At 38.3% G+C, this 15273-nt stretch overlaps 1 protein-coding gene across 2 annotated transcripts in view; it reads left to right on the top strand.

Annotated features, from left to right (window-relative positions):
* Window positions 1-15273, top strand: part of pdzrn4 (PDZ domain containing ring finger 4) — a 66402-nt gene that overhangs the window by 20386 nt on the left and 30743 nt on the right. The window contains exon 1 of one of the 2 annotated variants that reach the window (XM_032590170.1): window positions 11487-11912. The exons of the other annotated variant lie outside the window; for it this stretch is intronic. Coding sequence (XP_032446061.1) covers window positions 11844-11912 — 69 coding nt within the window. The 5' untranslated portion in view covers window positions 11487-11843. Of the gene's footprint in view, window positions 1-11486; window positions 11913-15273 lie in introns of those variants that run through there. 2 annotated transcript variants of the gene reach the window in all.

The raw sequence follows: 15273 nt of genomic DNA, 5'->3' as shown, positions 1-15273 counted from the left end.
TGATTCTGTTGTTCTCATAGGAATTTTCAGTAATTTGATGTTAGTTGTAAATCTTAGCTGGTAATAGGTTAAACCCTAAACCTTTTTTAGTGTCTATGAATGGCAGCTTAGCACATAACATTTGAGTGGAAATCTGAATCTCCTCTTTCAAAACTGTTGGTGCATAATGGGCCTTGGCTAGCTGAGCAGAAAGTCCTCAATTAGAATTGATTTCAGATTCAAATTAGATTTAAGGCCAGTGAATGAATGTTATCGATGGAAAAATGGCCATTCAGTTGAGGGTGGAGAAAAATACTTTGTGCTAGCTACCATTTATAACAAAAAAAGGAAAAAAAGGCCTGACCAACCAATGCTGATTAGCATTGGAAGAGTTGAGGTAATCTGATTCTTCTACCACTTTGACCTCTGTGGTCACAATGGACCTGTGTTCTGGCTTTTTGTAAATGCTACAACCTGGTTTTCTTCAATTTGCTATCTGTGAAATTAGCTTTATTTCAATAAAAACATATTCTTTATGATGTAAAACATAACCAGGCTGCTTTATCCAACATTTAGTATGTTGTTGTCGATGGACTTTGGTTGAATTTTTATTTTGGTGGTGGTGTTGTTTAATTTGCATGTTTCTGGTTCTTAGTCCGATCCTTTGTCACATCTGTTGAGGTTAGATGTTTTTGTTTTGCTGCTTTTACCCTTTAATTTATTATCAAGTCAACACCGTACATTGCAGAATGAGCGAGTCAATTAAGCAATCAGTCACATGCGTTTATTGTGCAAAGAATGTTTCAAATGCATACACAAGTATTCTATAAATATTCTTGGATATAAGCCAATTCTTGAAATATAACAAAAAGATGCTCCGAGGCCCTCAGTGAACTATAAACAATAAACGTTAATGTGGAAAAGCAGTTAAAGGCAGGACAGTTTATATTCCCCTCAATAATAATACGTCAAAATGGTTTGATCAATCTTCTTTTACAACCCAGCGGACTACTTACACCGTGTTCCAAATTATTATGCAAATTGTATTTAAGTATCATAAAGATATTTTTTTGTTGTGCTATTAAATTTATAGATGGTATTATGTGTCAGGGCTCTTTGAATCACTATAATTAATTTCAGAGAGCTGAGTTGATTAGTTTGTCTGGTGAGCTCAATTAAAGGAAATCTACTTAAAAAGGATGTTCCACATTATTAAGCAGGCCACAGGTTTCAAGCAATATGGGAAAGAGAAAGAATCTCTGAAGAAAATCATCAGATAGTGTAGTGCCGTATGACAAGATATGAAAACATTAGATATTTAACGAAACTGAAACGTCATCGTACTGTGAAGAGATTAGTGGCTGATTCAGAACAAAGATGGGTTTGTACAGATAAAGGCATAATGAGGAAGATTTCTGTTAGACTTCTGCCCTTACAAAGCAGCAACCAGTTTTTTGAAGCTGCTGGTGCCTCTGGAACCTCAAGGTGGAGGATCCTCCAGAGGCTTGCGGTGCATGAACCTACTATTGGGCCCCTAACCAGAGCTCACAAGCAGAAATGGTCACAGTGGGCCCAGCCGTACATGAAGATTAATTTTCAAACAGACTTGATCACTGATTGATGACTGCTGTGCAACCCTGGATGGTCCAGATGGATGCAATAGTGGTAGAAATTCAAGCAGAAACTTTCCACAAACTCACAAGTTCAATGGAAGCAAGAATTGTGCAGGTGATATCAAAGAAGGGGTCTTATGTTAACATGTAACTCGGTCTGTTAAGATGTTTTTAATTGAAATAGCTTTTGATTTTAGTACATGTGACCACTTAATGCTGCACATTCAAAGAATGACCGTTTACAGTTTTTTATAATCCCTAAAATGTTTAGAAAACCTGCCGTGCATAATAATTTGGAACAGTGCATTTTGAGTTTTTTATTTTTGAAATAATTACTGCTCTCATGGCGAGCTTTGTTCAGTAAAATTTCATTTATACTGTAATAGTTCATGACTTGAAAATTATACTGACCATCATTTGCATTGACTATTTAAGAAAATCTGAGAAAATATCACTTGCATAATAATTTGGAACATGGTGTAGCTCAGCCCAAATGAAAAAAAAACTAACTCTCGGCAGTCATTAATGTGTACATTTAAAAGAAAATAACTTAACACTTGTTCTGTTTTTTACTTTTCAATCTAATCCTGTGTTTTGAGGAGCTTCTGGAAGTAAAAGAAGTATTGTTTGTTTTCTAGCTCTGCAAAATAAGCAATAGAAGGCTATTTCCCCACCGTTTTACCAGATTAGATCATTTTCTTATGAGTTAAAGAAACAATCACTTCTTGCATTAGGCACTCCTAGGATATTTCAGGGTACATTGATACGTCTCGCTCAACTTCTCCTTACTTAACCATGAGATTTTGATTCAGTTCTACACAGAAAAACACAATGATCTAAGGGATCTTAAAATCCAATTGAAGCTACCAACTTTGAATGTATTTTATATGGATTTTTTGTGATACACTGGCACAAAAAATACATAGTTGTAAAGTTGAAGAAAAATGTACACATGATTGTCAATATGAGATGAGCTTCTGTCAGATTACAGACTTTGAGTATAGTTAGAATTGCACGTTTTTGGAGGATGCCTTCCAGCTTTAGATCTCAAGATGCTAGATTCAGGTTTGAACTGTGAAGGTTTAGGTTTTTATTTTTTCAAAACTGAACAAATTACCACATGCTCTGCAAGCTGGTCTTCAACCAGGCACTGTGAGAGCGCCTTAGACAGTGATAGTTTCTGAATCAATGCTACTTTTAGTTTAAAATGTCAGTGTGAACAGCAAGCAGCAAGGGATTTCTGTGAATTGAAGGTAGGGTGTCATCTCAGCATCTGCTCTTTTTGTGCCTATTCTGGCCAAAAGTCATTGTTTCCAGAGCTTTTTGCTTTTGGCCGCACCTCTGCTTGGCATTCAGACTCGAACAGCGACCCAACACACACGCATAAGGAGGATCACGGAGACAAAGGCCTCTTCCTTATCTGTCTGACAGACAGCGGCTTGTCCTTCAGTCAGGATTAAACAGAAAAGGTGTCACCAGCAGCTGGAAGCAGGAAGTTGGACAGAACACGACAGCAAGAACCCCACACTTTGAGTTCAGCGGTGTGTGACTAATCTTACGTCTCCTGAACATACATTATTTTATCACCATGTGCGGGGAGCCAGATTAAGAACACATTAATTCCCAACAGGGAAGTCTTTTTAAACAGAGTCTGTGTGCTCAAAATACGAATACCCTTATTCTAGAGGAGAGTGTATACGCATGGAAAGATGTTGAATCAGAGGAGTGTGAGCTTCTTTTGAAATACAACATAGAGACCAGGAGTGTCTTTATCTTTCTTTTAAAATGACTCTCTTTGTGTATTGTTGGGTTTGGATTCTTGCCAAGCACTTTCCAAATTTTATAATGGACTGAACAGCGATCTGTATTACCTTTAGAGCTTGGAATATTGGTTTAAAACATAACCCTACATTAAACTTCTCCACAACTTTGTCTGATCTGGCCCTGTGGCCCTTCATAGAACACCCTTAGTTACAGGTAACAGAGTAAAAGGGGCTCAATATAAAGGTACAACACTTTTTCTTTTACATTAATTTTTTTTGTTCTAAAAACTATACACCATTTTTAATCCACTTAACAGAAATGCTCTTACCATGACAAAAAAATCCCAATATATGGCATAATGACAACTGTATATACCATAGCTCCAAGTTTTTCTGCCAATAATGCCAAATATCTGGTACTGATTTCATAAAATTTTCTATGAAGTTCCAAAGAGCTGTTTTTTTTTATTTTTAACATTCTTCCTGTAGTGTTTATAAAATAAAATAGCTACAGTCCTTACAAGAATGTAGGATTTCTTGTACGCAACATTTTGTGTGTGTTTACAAACCCTTAGCATTCTTGAATGGCCCCCCAAAAACAGTAGACCCGCATGCTCAGCTGAAGTCCACTCCTTATCAATAAAAGCTGGGGGACAATAGTCAGAGGTGCTTCTCGACCTGTCTCTGAATATTTAGGTCAAGTCAGAGTATGAACACCCCTTCGCGTTCATGTGTGCATAGAGAAGATTGGCCTTGTGCCCCTCTGTAATCCTGTTAAGCACCTGAACAATAAGTGAACAGCTGGTTTGGCCTTCCTGCACTTTGGAGCATGAAGCTGAGGAGAGGATGCTGTGTGCTGCATTCAGATGAAGAAATAAGAATAGAAACCTTGGAGCATCAATACAATGGACTAATGTAATTATCTCCAGATTTATTTTCTACCCATCTACTGTGTCCCTCTGTCTATTTGTCTCCCTGTCTCCTGTATGTCTTCGTGCCTTTCTCCCTCGGGTCAACAATGGCTCTCCGCTGGTCATGTTACTGCATTTGTCCTCGCAGTTCAATACTGGCACAGATGTTGTGGAAAGTTTAAGGGGCCCGATTGTGCCATTAGTCCGGGAGTGAGGCCTGGAAGCAGCAGGGGAAGACTTCTCTAATCAGTTTTATTGGAGCCGTGCTATTGGGTTAACACAACGAGGTCAAGCCCAGAGCCCGGCGGCACTACAGCGTAAATGTGAGGTTGTGAGCACACAGGGTAGATCTATGTATGCTCAAACCCCAGGGCTAAAGGACAGATAGTTGTTTCTTTCTGTCTCCTCTTTCATTGGTTATTGGGTCTCATTTGGGTGACACATGAGCTCTGATTGGTGGAAATGTGCTCAGAATACAACCAAAGTAGAACAAAGCAGCACAATCTCGTTTTTTGCGGGTGTGCACATGAGAACTCAAGAAAATTGTACCATAAATGAATGCGATGTTATCTTTGTCTAATTGTTTGATCTCTTTGTACATTACACATTTTTTAGTTAAAAATTTGTCCAATGTATGCGTCAGAAACTCAGTTTATTGGGGAATTTGTGTCAGACTCCTTCAGCACTTTAACATCTCACCAGTATTTACGTGATTTTGTTCCGATACTTGAGTTTAGGTAACTCTGAAATACTGATTATTATCTCATTTTAGATGGGTGGACTAAATTTTGAGGTCTGGATCTCATTTTCTGAATACTTAAGATTTAAATTACATGTTCATATATTAAGATAAAAGGGAAATCTTGATGGAAAAAAATAAAAACTGATTCAGGTTACAAGTGATATTTGGACACCATCAAAATTCTTAACTAAGAAATTAACCGCCATCCCAAAAATATTACCCTTGTCACTTAAGTGGTCCAGCTGAGGGATTTGTAAACTTCTGCTGTGGCACCATGTGTTGTTATTTAGACCCTCAGCTGTAGCTCTAAATAACTTACTACCTACAGAGATAGGCAGCTCATCAAACCCTGAATGAGATTCAAAAGATCTGAAAAAGAATTGAGTGGGTGATATTTATCAACTTAAAAAAAATGTGTATTTATATCTTTTTGAAAAGTCTGAGATTTAACAGTCATTCAAATTGGCATTTGGTAACAAGTCAGCTTTAAGTGGTATAAAAGTCTCTGTGTTAAAGGTTAATTTAGAGTCTATTTTTTTTTTCTTTTATCCCCACTGTTCAATAGTCAAAGGGAAACTGCTTAAGGAGATCTGAACCTGTTTTCCACTGCTGGAGGACAAATCCATTCTTATGGATTACTTGACCCCGTCGTGAGGTCAGTTGTTCAGATGACAGTTTGACTCTTGACTTCTCAAAAACACAGGATCCCAAATTCCCCCCAGTGATGTCCCACCTCTGGTTGTTTGTTGCTTCATATATTTATAAGAAGCCCTCCATTTTGTGCTAAACGTTTGCCTTCCTTATCACATTGTTTCAAAAACCAGCATAAAATTCATCCATTTGTCTATCTTAGCTTTTTCTTTTTTTAAACAAAACCATGTCTCGTTAAATAGCTGTTTTTATTTGTGCTTTGCAAAATGACTTTATCAAAATATTATTTGACTATCTTTGTGTGTGTACATGGCGCTCAGAGACCATACTTATTCTTCAATGTTGAGATAAATTACAGTGATTTCATCTTTTTTTCTTTTTTTTATACAACTGCACATTTGTTTTCACATTTAAAACAATTTGTTCCAAAATTCATCCCAGTTTAGCTGCTTTATCTTCTCTGTTTTGTGATTCGTCAGCCTTTTGTTTGCGCTGTGATTGTCTTCACTTTACAATTAACTGGCTGGGATCTCTCGTTCTTTTTATTTTGCGAAGTCAGACATTTTGCTTCAATGGTCAGAGTCAGAAGACAATGCAGTGGAGAAAAGACAATCATCGTGAATGTTGGAACTCAGCATTGGCCTTCTGCAGAGTAATTAAACAATTATTAATAGTTAAAATGTAATTACCAGAACGTCAAAAAAAAAGAAAGAAATCGGATTGGGCGGTTGCTTTTCAATTACCATAATGTACCATTATTTCTCCTCGCCCTTTAGATTCATAATGTGAGTAGCACTCTAATTGTGTTTTCATGTAGACAAATGGTTTAGACTGTTAAATAATGAATGGGTTATGGCCGGTGAGAGGACTGCGTGTGTCACCCTTAGGCTCTTCCCACACCGCTGATTTTGAGATGCTCAGCTGTTTTGTATTGATCTTTCCATATTCACAGTGATGTCAATAAGTTGGTGAAACAACAAACTTCATTACTTCAGGTAGTTGAGAGTTGGTTATATGTTTGACAGTTACGACAGAAAACTAAAATATCGACAGGGCAATCCTTGATCAGGATTTCCAAACGTGTTCCCTGCCCTTTGCCACGATCCTGCGTGTGGCATTCATGGAGAGGATCTCTGACGTAATCATGTCGAGGCAGGTGTCAGGTTTGAGAATCTCAAGGTCTGATGTTTTTATTTTGACGACTATATGTCGACTTTTGTCGAAAAAGGTAGCTTGCTCTCCAAAACTGGAGGTCTTTTGCTCAAACAGAAAAGTTCAAGAATCTTGTGATCATGAGCGACGTAGAATCAATGGCTAGATGGCTTATTGCAGTCGATTGTAGAGGATAAAAAGCTGAGTTGATGAGCTCTTTATAAGTTCTTGTGATTTCTTGGTTTGTCTTTGTTAACCATCACCAAAAGAAATGAATCCTGGCTAAAACTGTCTCAAATTGGCTTCTTTCCTGGAACTCTACCTTGGAAATAGGATCCACCATCCACTCTATCATTCAGGAGGAAGCCTGGAGTAAATCCAGTGCTGCTCCTTGGCTTTAAAAGGAGTCAGTCAAGGTGGTTATCTGATCAGGATACCACCTGGAAGTCTTTGGAGAGTTTACCAGCCATGTTCCATGGGAAGGAGGCAACTGTGGAATATCATCTCTACTGCCTGGATATTGAGTTAGCAGCATATCACGACAGTCACGAATGAGACTCTCATACAGCAACTGAAACTCAGTCAGAGGCATTTTCAGATCTGTTGCAGGGATCCTTCCTGCCACAACAACTCTTTGAGGATACTTGGATGATATTACGGGATAAATAAAGTAGTTTTGAATGGAGCAGAACTCTTTTCTGTCTAGGTTGGATAATTGATATGTCTTTACAGTGTCTCAGTTTTCTGTTTACAAAATGTGCTTAGAGCTAGCTTTGGTGGAGACACAGACTTTTCACAGGTCACTGGTTTTCTAGAAGGCTTTTTACAAATGGAATGAAGACATTATCAGATTTGCTATTGGGATCCTTTGAACATCACCCCAAAGTTCAGTCAGCCTAACCTCTTTAATTTCTTCATAAACTCTACATGTGACTGTATGGTTCAGAGCTCACAAAACTGAGCTAAGTGGCACATTTTCCATCATTGTCAAACACACAGCACATTATGCTAATGTGGTGGTAAAGGCTTCCTTTGAAGTGACACACTTTCCAACACTAACAAGCTATTTTTGGTTAACCTTTGACAGACCAGCAGATCCAAACGACAGACTTCACCATGAAATATACAATAGTTGGTGCAAATAGTTGAAACCGCCTTACCCTCTTCGCCCCAAAAGTTAACTACCTGTCAGAGAATTCATTGAGCACGAGACCTTACACGTATGACACCACTTTGCTGTCGTTATTGCCAGTCCTGCTCCGAGACATCAAAGATGAAGTGCCTTTTTTTTTTTTTTGGTACCCCGCAATTTCTCTTCGACAGGTTCCAAATTCCACGGTTGTCAAAGTTACACAAGTCAATTCAAAATGTTAAGGGAGCACAAGCCTGTCCAGTGTCTCGTTTACGCCCGAGTAAGAAGGCAGGATGATGAAATTTGAGAGGGAGCCCATTTCAGGGTATGATGAAAAGAGACTGACACGAACAACAAAAAACGTCTACTATAATGATGTCACCTTTTCTAAAGATTTATGCGATTCCTTGTTTGTATGTTTTCTTTTATTTTTATTTTGACATTTTTAAATAAAAAATTACCTTTGGTATATCTCTTATAACTGACATTTGCTTTTTAATGTCTGCGCTGATATCCTACCTGGTGTCAAACGTTTGTGACAACACCTTTACCCACAGTATGTTAGTGAAAATATTCTTCTTGGTTAGTACATCAAGAGAGAAAGAAGCCTTTAGATTTTTCACATGATTCCATGCATATTACCTCTTCCGCAAACCGTTTTAGAGGTTCACCTAATTGCAATGGCTAAACAATAAGACAATATATCAAGACCCTATGAAAGTGCAGTCTGTTCATATTGGTAATCCATTTTCACATTCCAAATTGCACCACTTTCAAGAAAGTAACATTGAGCAGAAGATCCAATGAAAAAAAAAAAAAAAACTCTGAGATTAGTTGGTGACGTCAACTGTTTAGCAAAGGTCAGTGGAAAGAGCAGTGACCTCATCACCGTGCACCTTGGCTTGAGAGTGCGTTTAGACAAAGGGTCGGGTTTTATCTGGGAACCTATATCTGGATCTGCCTGGACACCCTTGACTGCTCCTTTATAGGCCTTATTCCTGTTTAGGTGGCGATAAGAAGGATGGTGCATCTTTGCTCTCTGCTCATTAGCCATTGCAACGATTTGTCTTGGAGACGCGGTTTGCCTGCTTCCAGAGCTAAAGTAGTTCTCCAGTGCACAGCGGTCATTTCATGTAAAGATAAATAAGGGTAAACTGTTGACTGTACTTACAATGTTTTGCATTTCTTTTTTACGTTACCATGTTGGTATGAAAGCCAACAAAATGCTAAAACTGTTCTTTGTTGCATCCTATCACACAGCCTGGCTTCACAGTATATGGAAGATGATGATGATGATGATTATCCCTCATATGACCAGAGGTCATATAGCCCTACTGGATTGACTTTAGATTTTTTTAGTTGAAGAATTATTTAAAAATGTGCAAATTTTCTCAAACAACTTCTGTATATTGCAGTTATCATCTTGTGTCTTTGACTATCCAACAACAGCTTAAAGGGCAAACAACAACAACACAAATCTGATGAGATGGTAATAGAAGGGGTAACAATGACTTGGGTAAAAAATAGTTTAAGAAAAACCAGAATGTTTTAACCCTCCTGTTATGTTCCGGGTCAAATTGACCCGTTTTAAAATTTACAAATTAAAAAAAAATAAATAGAAGCATTTTTTTTGCATGAAACGTTTTCTATTTGTCTTAATAGGTGCACTCTAGACATAAGTTGAAAATTTATTCATTTTACACATTTGTACCAAACCTTAGGTCTACTTTTTACATCGATACTGTTCGGGTCAATTTGACCCGGCAGTCAGGTTAAAGTGCAAAAAAAGATTTTATAATGTCCAATTCTATATGTTTCCTTGCAGTTATGAACCATATTTCACCACACACACACTCACACACACCCACACGCAACCACACACACACAAGCCCACTTTCTCACTATTCTCTTTACTTCACTAGGAAACTGCGCGAAAGCAGGTGTTCACACAACCTTTGACGGGAATCTTTTCTGTTCCTGTGGACAAACTCCACCCACACTGAGTGGACACTCAGCAGAAGTGGAGAAAAACATAAATACTCTCTGCATGACTCATTTATCTTGATTTTAATCAGCGGGTCAATTTGACCCAGAACAGTATGTGTGTCTCAAGTTCAATTATAAAGATCACCCTTTGGTAAAAAAAAAAAAGTATAATATAAAATAATTTACCAAAGGTCAACTTCAAGGAAATTATTGTTTTTTTGTGTCTAGGTTTTTTTCAGTGGACATTAAAAATCTAAATTCCATTTTTTATGTCCAAATGAGTAAATGAGCAGGTTGTCGTCATTGATCCTTAATTTCTGAGAAATAATAAAACATCATTGCACAAATATTGATTGAAATGGTTAGTATTGGAGTTAATAATCAGATACAAAAATGTTTTGGAGGAATTTTTTGGTTTCTGACACTATTGCATGATTAAACACTCCCTGGGTCAAATTGACCCACGAACATTTTTGCTGTACCCTAGAAACGAACATAACAGGAGGGTTAATGGAAACATTTTGCATAAATAATGGATTTTCTGATGATAAATTACGTGGATTACAATTTGTGAATCAGACAAGTTGATTTGGAAATGCACTGACCCTCAATAGGGTGCCAGTTTGTTAAGCTCCCAAGATACTCTGCTCAGACAACAACTTCCGGTTATTTCCGGAATATTTTGAGTTGTAAGCTGAAAAGTAGTTAAAAATAAGAATACATTCCTATTTAAATATCTTATACTTGCAAATAATTCTACACGCAGTCAGGGATTTTTCAGCTTATTAGTAGCACATTTGGTGCTTAGGTGCAGATTTCTTAGTTGTAAGCGTAAAAAGAACCGGGATTTGATAAATGCCATCACTGCCATTTTAATTAATCATAGCTGCAATTCTATATCATCCATCCTCCTTCCTTCTCCTCTTCTTTCTGTCTCCCCCTACTCTGAAGAGATGAACCAGCAGTGCTGGAAGCTAATTTGAAGCCAATCAATATTAGTCTGTGTTTCTTCCTGTGTGTCAGCCCGGTTCGGTGCCCTTGTCTAACTGCGGGCGGAGAGAGGAAGCATATGCCGGGGGAAGCATCGCGCGCTGACTGTAAATCTATGGCAGCCACTGAACACCACTCGTGGAAAACACGGAGCCGAGTGCAAAAGGCTATCCGACTGCATCCAAATGAGATTGATTTCCATGCCAGATCCATTTGTTAAATGTGCGTGCTGACAAATAGCCCTCTCGCCAAATTGATGAACTGCGGAGATTGCGTTTTAGCTGCTGGTTCGAGCTTTTGGAAACGGAGGGATCCGGAGGTGGCGGACGGGTGCTTTTTCAAACCAATGGTCAATCACTGAGTCTTCACAAGTTGAGACGGGTCCACTCCCTTTAACACTCCCCTGCTGTCCGCCCTCAGCCAGCCACCCTCCTTTCCTTAAACAGCCAATAAGGATGCTGTCTATTCATGAACTGAAAGTGGGAGCAGGCATGTGTAGGCAGCTTGCCACAGGAGGAGGTGTGTCTCTGTGAGCCAAGAGTGTGTGCATAGAAGAGAGTACGCTCACACTGAGAGAGGAGGTGGTGGAGAGAAGAGTGTATGGAGGCATGCAAGTGAGAGCCGGGAGAGGAAGGGACAGGCAAGAGGGAAAGGGAAGCCAGGTGCATTTTACGGAGTTAATTAGGGACTTATATACTCATTAGGAATACAAAGAAGAAAAACTCTAAAATTTGGGTAGCATAAATGTGTGTGAGAGAGAAAGAGAGAGGGTGGGATCTCTGAGGATACACGGATGAGAAGGAAGAGTGAGGGAGACGAAGAAGAGGAGCCCGAGTGTGGATCGCCCTGGGGGGAGCTCGCACACGCCGCAGACAAGCGCACACACTCCGGCGGGCACTCGGCACCGTTTCCCTGACAACTAGGATGGGCTGCAATTTGTGCACCTTGCAGAAACGAGAGGAACACTACAAACTGCTCTACGAGATTGCACAGGTAAGTTAGACCAGGCGCAGAACGAAGGATGACAGCGCTGTGAGGTGACGTGGACCCTCCCTGGTCGAAATAATTGGGTATTCGGAGAGAAATGGATTTCCCAAAAGTGAGTACTGGGAAGTGAGAGGAATATGCAGGAAAGTGGAGAGAAATTAGTCACTTTGGAACAGGCAGGCAGAGTTTGAGAGCATGCGTGTTTTCGTTCTCCTTCAAAGTGAATGGAGCTAGTTATCTCTTCTTAGCAGCAGAAGATGTGAGGACAAGTTCAGCTCTTCTTCCTGCACTGGCTCCAGGGGAAATCAACACATCTCCTCTGCCCATGACTCTACAGAAGCAGAAGCAGTGCAGTTCCAAATAGGTCTTGCTGGTTCTTTTTATAATTTTTTTCAGGAGGGGGGGGTTTACTGGCATGTTGTAAAATCGGCTTTGTTTTGCTACTGGTTTGAAAACCCTATTGGGATTTATTTCTACGTTTTACCAAAAGGGTCCTTCTGTTGCCTTGTATGGATTTTAGTTTGTTCTAGTAACCACATACTTTTATACAAACACAATTTCACTCTTGCAGAATTTATTGTGCATTGAAAGTACTGCTTCTTGAGGTTTCTCTCAAAACTTCCTCACCAGACATTAGATGTGGTCAAAACAAGCTGCTATATCTCCAGGGAGCATTCCAATATTCCAAAAATATAAGCTGTAAAAACATTTTCTTTTAAATTCTGATAAAACTATAAACTTCTAATGAATTTAAAGCCATCTTGCTTTAAATTCATTCATAATTGTGTGCTATGTAGGTCTAAACACAAAGAAATAAAGCACATTTTATATTGCAACGTATTATGCATTCCATTCTGAGTAGTTCATGTATATTGGAATCAAAGGTGTGGAATTCACATTGTTCTACAGTATCAAATTACTTTTGTAGTGACAACTTGTTTTTATCTATTTACTGACCATTTGCTGATTAGATTAATATGTTCCAAAAGGGACCCTAAGTAGAAAATAATTATTAGATGCTTAGAATGTAGGCTATGATATCAGTTTCACTTTAATTTCATTCGTGTAGCATGTTTCTTTGCATGTTTCTATTGCTTAATTAACAAACATACCATAGATATTAAGCAGTAGGTATTAAGTTGCTTAATATTTTCTTTTATTTTGGGTCACATTTATAATTTGCTCTCAACCATGTTTTTGTTTTTTTTTTAACTTTTATTTCGATTGGTGTCCTGGGTACACTAAGTGCTGATTCTATTTAAGTCTAATGCTGAGAATTACACGGAATTCTGAAATCTTGCTTGACGGAAAGGTCAAGTTGATCATCGAGACTGATTTGTTTGGAAACGTTAATCATGATTCAGTTAAGCGCGACGGTGCCACATTTCTTACTTTTGCTCTGTTGATAACTGGACTGTGTTGATGTGGGATAAATGGACAGATTGTTGGTGAAGTACATGCTTTTCTTCTGATTGTAACATCAGGGCCAGCTTTCATTCATCATTTAGTATCTTGCACTGTTACAGACAGCGGGGAAACTCAGTAGGGCACAATCTAAGGCATCAAATTACAAACCGTGCCGGTGCTTTCACATAGCTATGGATACAAGTACATCAGAATGTGCTCTTAGCTGCTGATATGAAGTATGTTTATGCTGAATATCTTAATGGTTTCTTTTTTTCTCTCTCTCTAAAGTAATAAAAATGTTATAAATTCTATGATCTTCCATTAGTGTTGAAAAGCTTAAACTAATGAATGTAATTCAGAAACCTGCAATCTGAAAATCATGTAATTTTTATGTTTATTATTACCCCATGCACTAATTGGATTGTGCTGTTTATGTTGGATGCCTCTGAAGCAGACAAGCAAGTAAGCCATGCCAATTATAGGAAACTCTAGGAGGTCATGGCTCCTTTTTGTTGTTGATGTAAAAGGGAATTTACTCGCTTAACCAAAAGCAGAAGGTGCATTATGTGACCAGCTGTGAAATCTAAGCCTCTTAAGCTGTTTAAACATACAGTAAACTGAACAAAAGCATCCTTATAAGGATTATAAGGTTCAAAGCAAAAATTATATCACATTTCCACAAAAACCCTTATATATCACCTATCCGTCTATACAAGCAACAACCTATTTTCATAAGCCATGTGCACATGAATATTAATATTTTTTTATATTTCCTGCTGTGCTTACAGCTCTAATTTATTTGTAAATAAACACTTTCTCAAACAAACTCACAATGGCATAACGATATACTGTACATCACAAAACTGTCTTTGTGTCCTGACTTGGCATTAACTTTTATTTGATTCTCACTGTATGACGCCCTTGAGTCTTTCATGAATTGTATTTGAAATGGAAAAGCTGCAAATATTCAAAGAGATTTACGGTTGCAGTTGTTGTATTTACAGGCTTATCCTTTATTATTTTGGTTTAAATGCATAAACCAAAGTAAAAAAAAAAGGTAATATACACACCTGCTTGACTTAGTGCTGATTTTTAAACAAATGTGCTTGTTCTTATTTCTCTTTCTACAACACTGGGAGCCTAACAAGCTCATAGACTGGTTAGTTAGGCCTGCTGCTTGGGGAGCCAGTCAAACTAAGTAAGTTAATGTCTTTGATGACCAGGTGGTCTTTGCTTGGCCGCTATGTTTTTAAAAACTAACTTTTTTAGGTGAGGTTTTGTGTTTTGTGTCATTTTTGTCTTATAAAAATGACAAAAAAATATCGAGACAGCGAAAAGAGCTTTCGTGCAAGAGACGTAAGTCACAGTTACGACAACGCAAACAACTCAAACTGGAGGGTAAACTCAGGGCGAGGCGGGCAGGCAAAGAGAAGAGGCAACAAAATTCTCTGAGTCCTACATTAGGCCTGTAAGGTTATTTGCGGGAAATAAACTTGAAGCTATTATTATTTCACCATGTCAGTAACAGGTTACTAATAACACTCACAGTAAGAAGTTGCATGTAAAACAAGTGGCATTTTTTGTGGTGCCTGTGTTCAATGAGGTTCTACAAGTAAACTAGATTTTATGTGGTGCTCAAAAAGAGCCAAAGCAACAGAAGAGCCTTTTGCAGTTTTTATGGTGTAAAATAACAGCAGATGAACCATAAAACATTGGGTTCACATCAAGATTGGCTGGAACAAACACTAAAATGGCCATAATGATGCATTTTAATCCCTAATTACACTTGGCAAATGTCCTAGAGAGTATTCCTTGTCTGTGTACAAGTCGCCACACTACAGTCAAATGTTCTTTGTGACTGCCAGAGGACACCGACAGTTCTCATTTTTAGTGTTGAAGAAAGAGGAAGAAAAAAACCCGCTCATCAGGCTGCAAGTGTGTCAGTGTGACTTTGGCCTGA

Source organism: Xiphophorus hellerii, chromosome 17, assembly GCF_003331165.1.
Source record: "Xiphophorus hellerii strain 12219 chromosome 17, Xiphophorus_hellerii-4.1, whole genome shotgun sequence".
NCBI lineage: Eukaryota > Metazoa > Chordata > Actinopteri > Cyprinodontiformes > Poeciliidae > Xiphophorus > Xiphophorus hellerii.
Note: the sequence above shows the minus strand (reverse complement) of the source record. Positions and strands in the feature narration are given on the sequence as shown.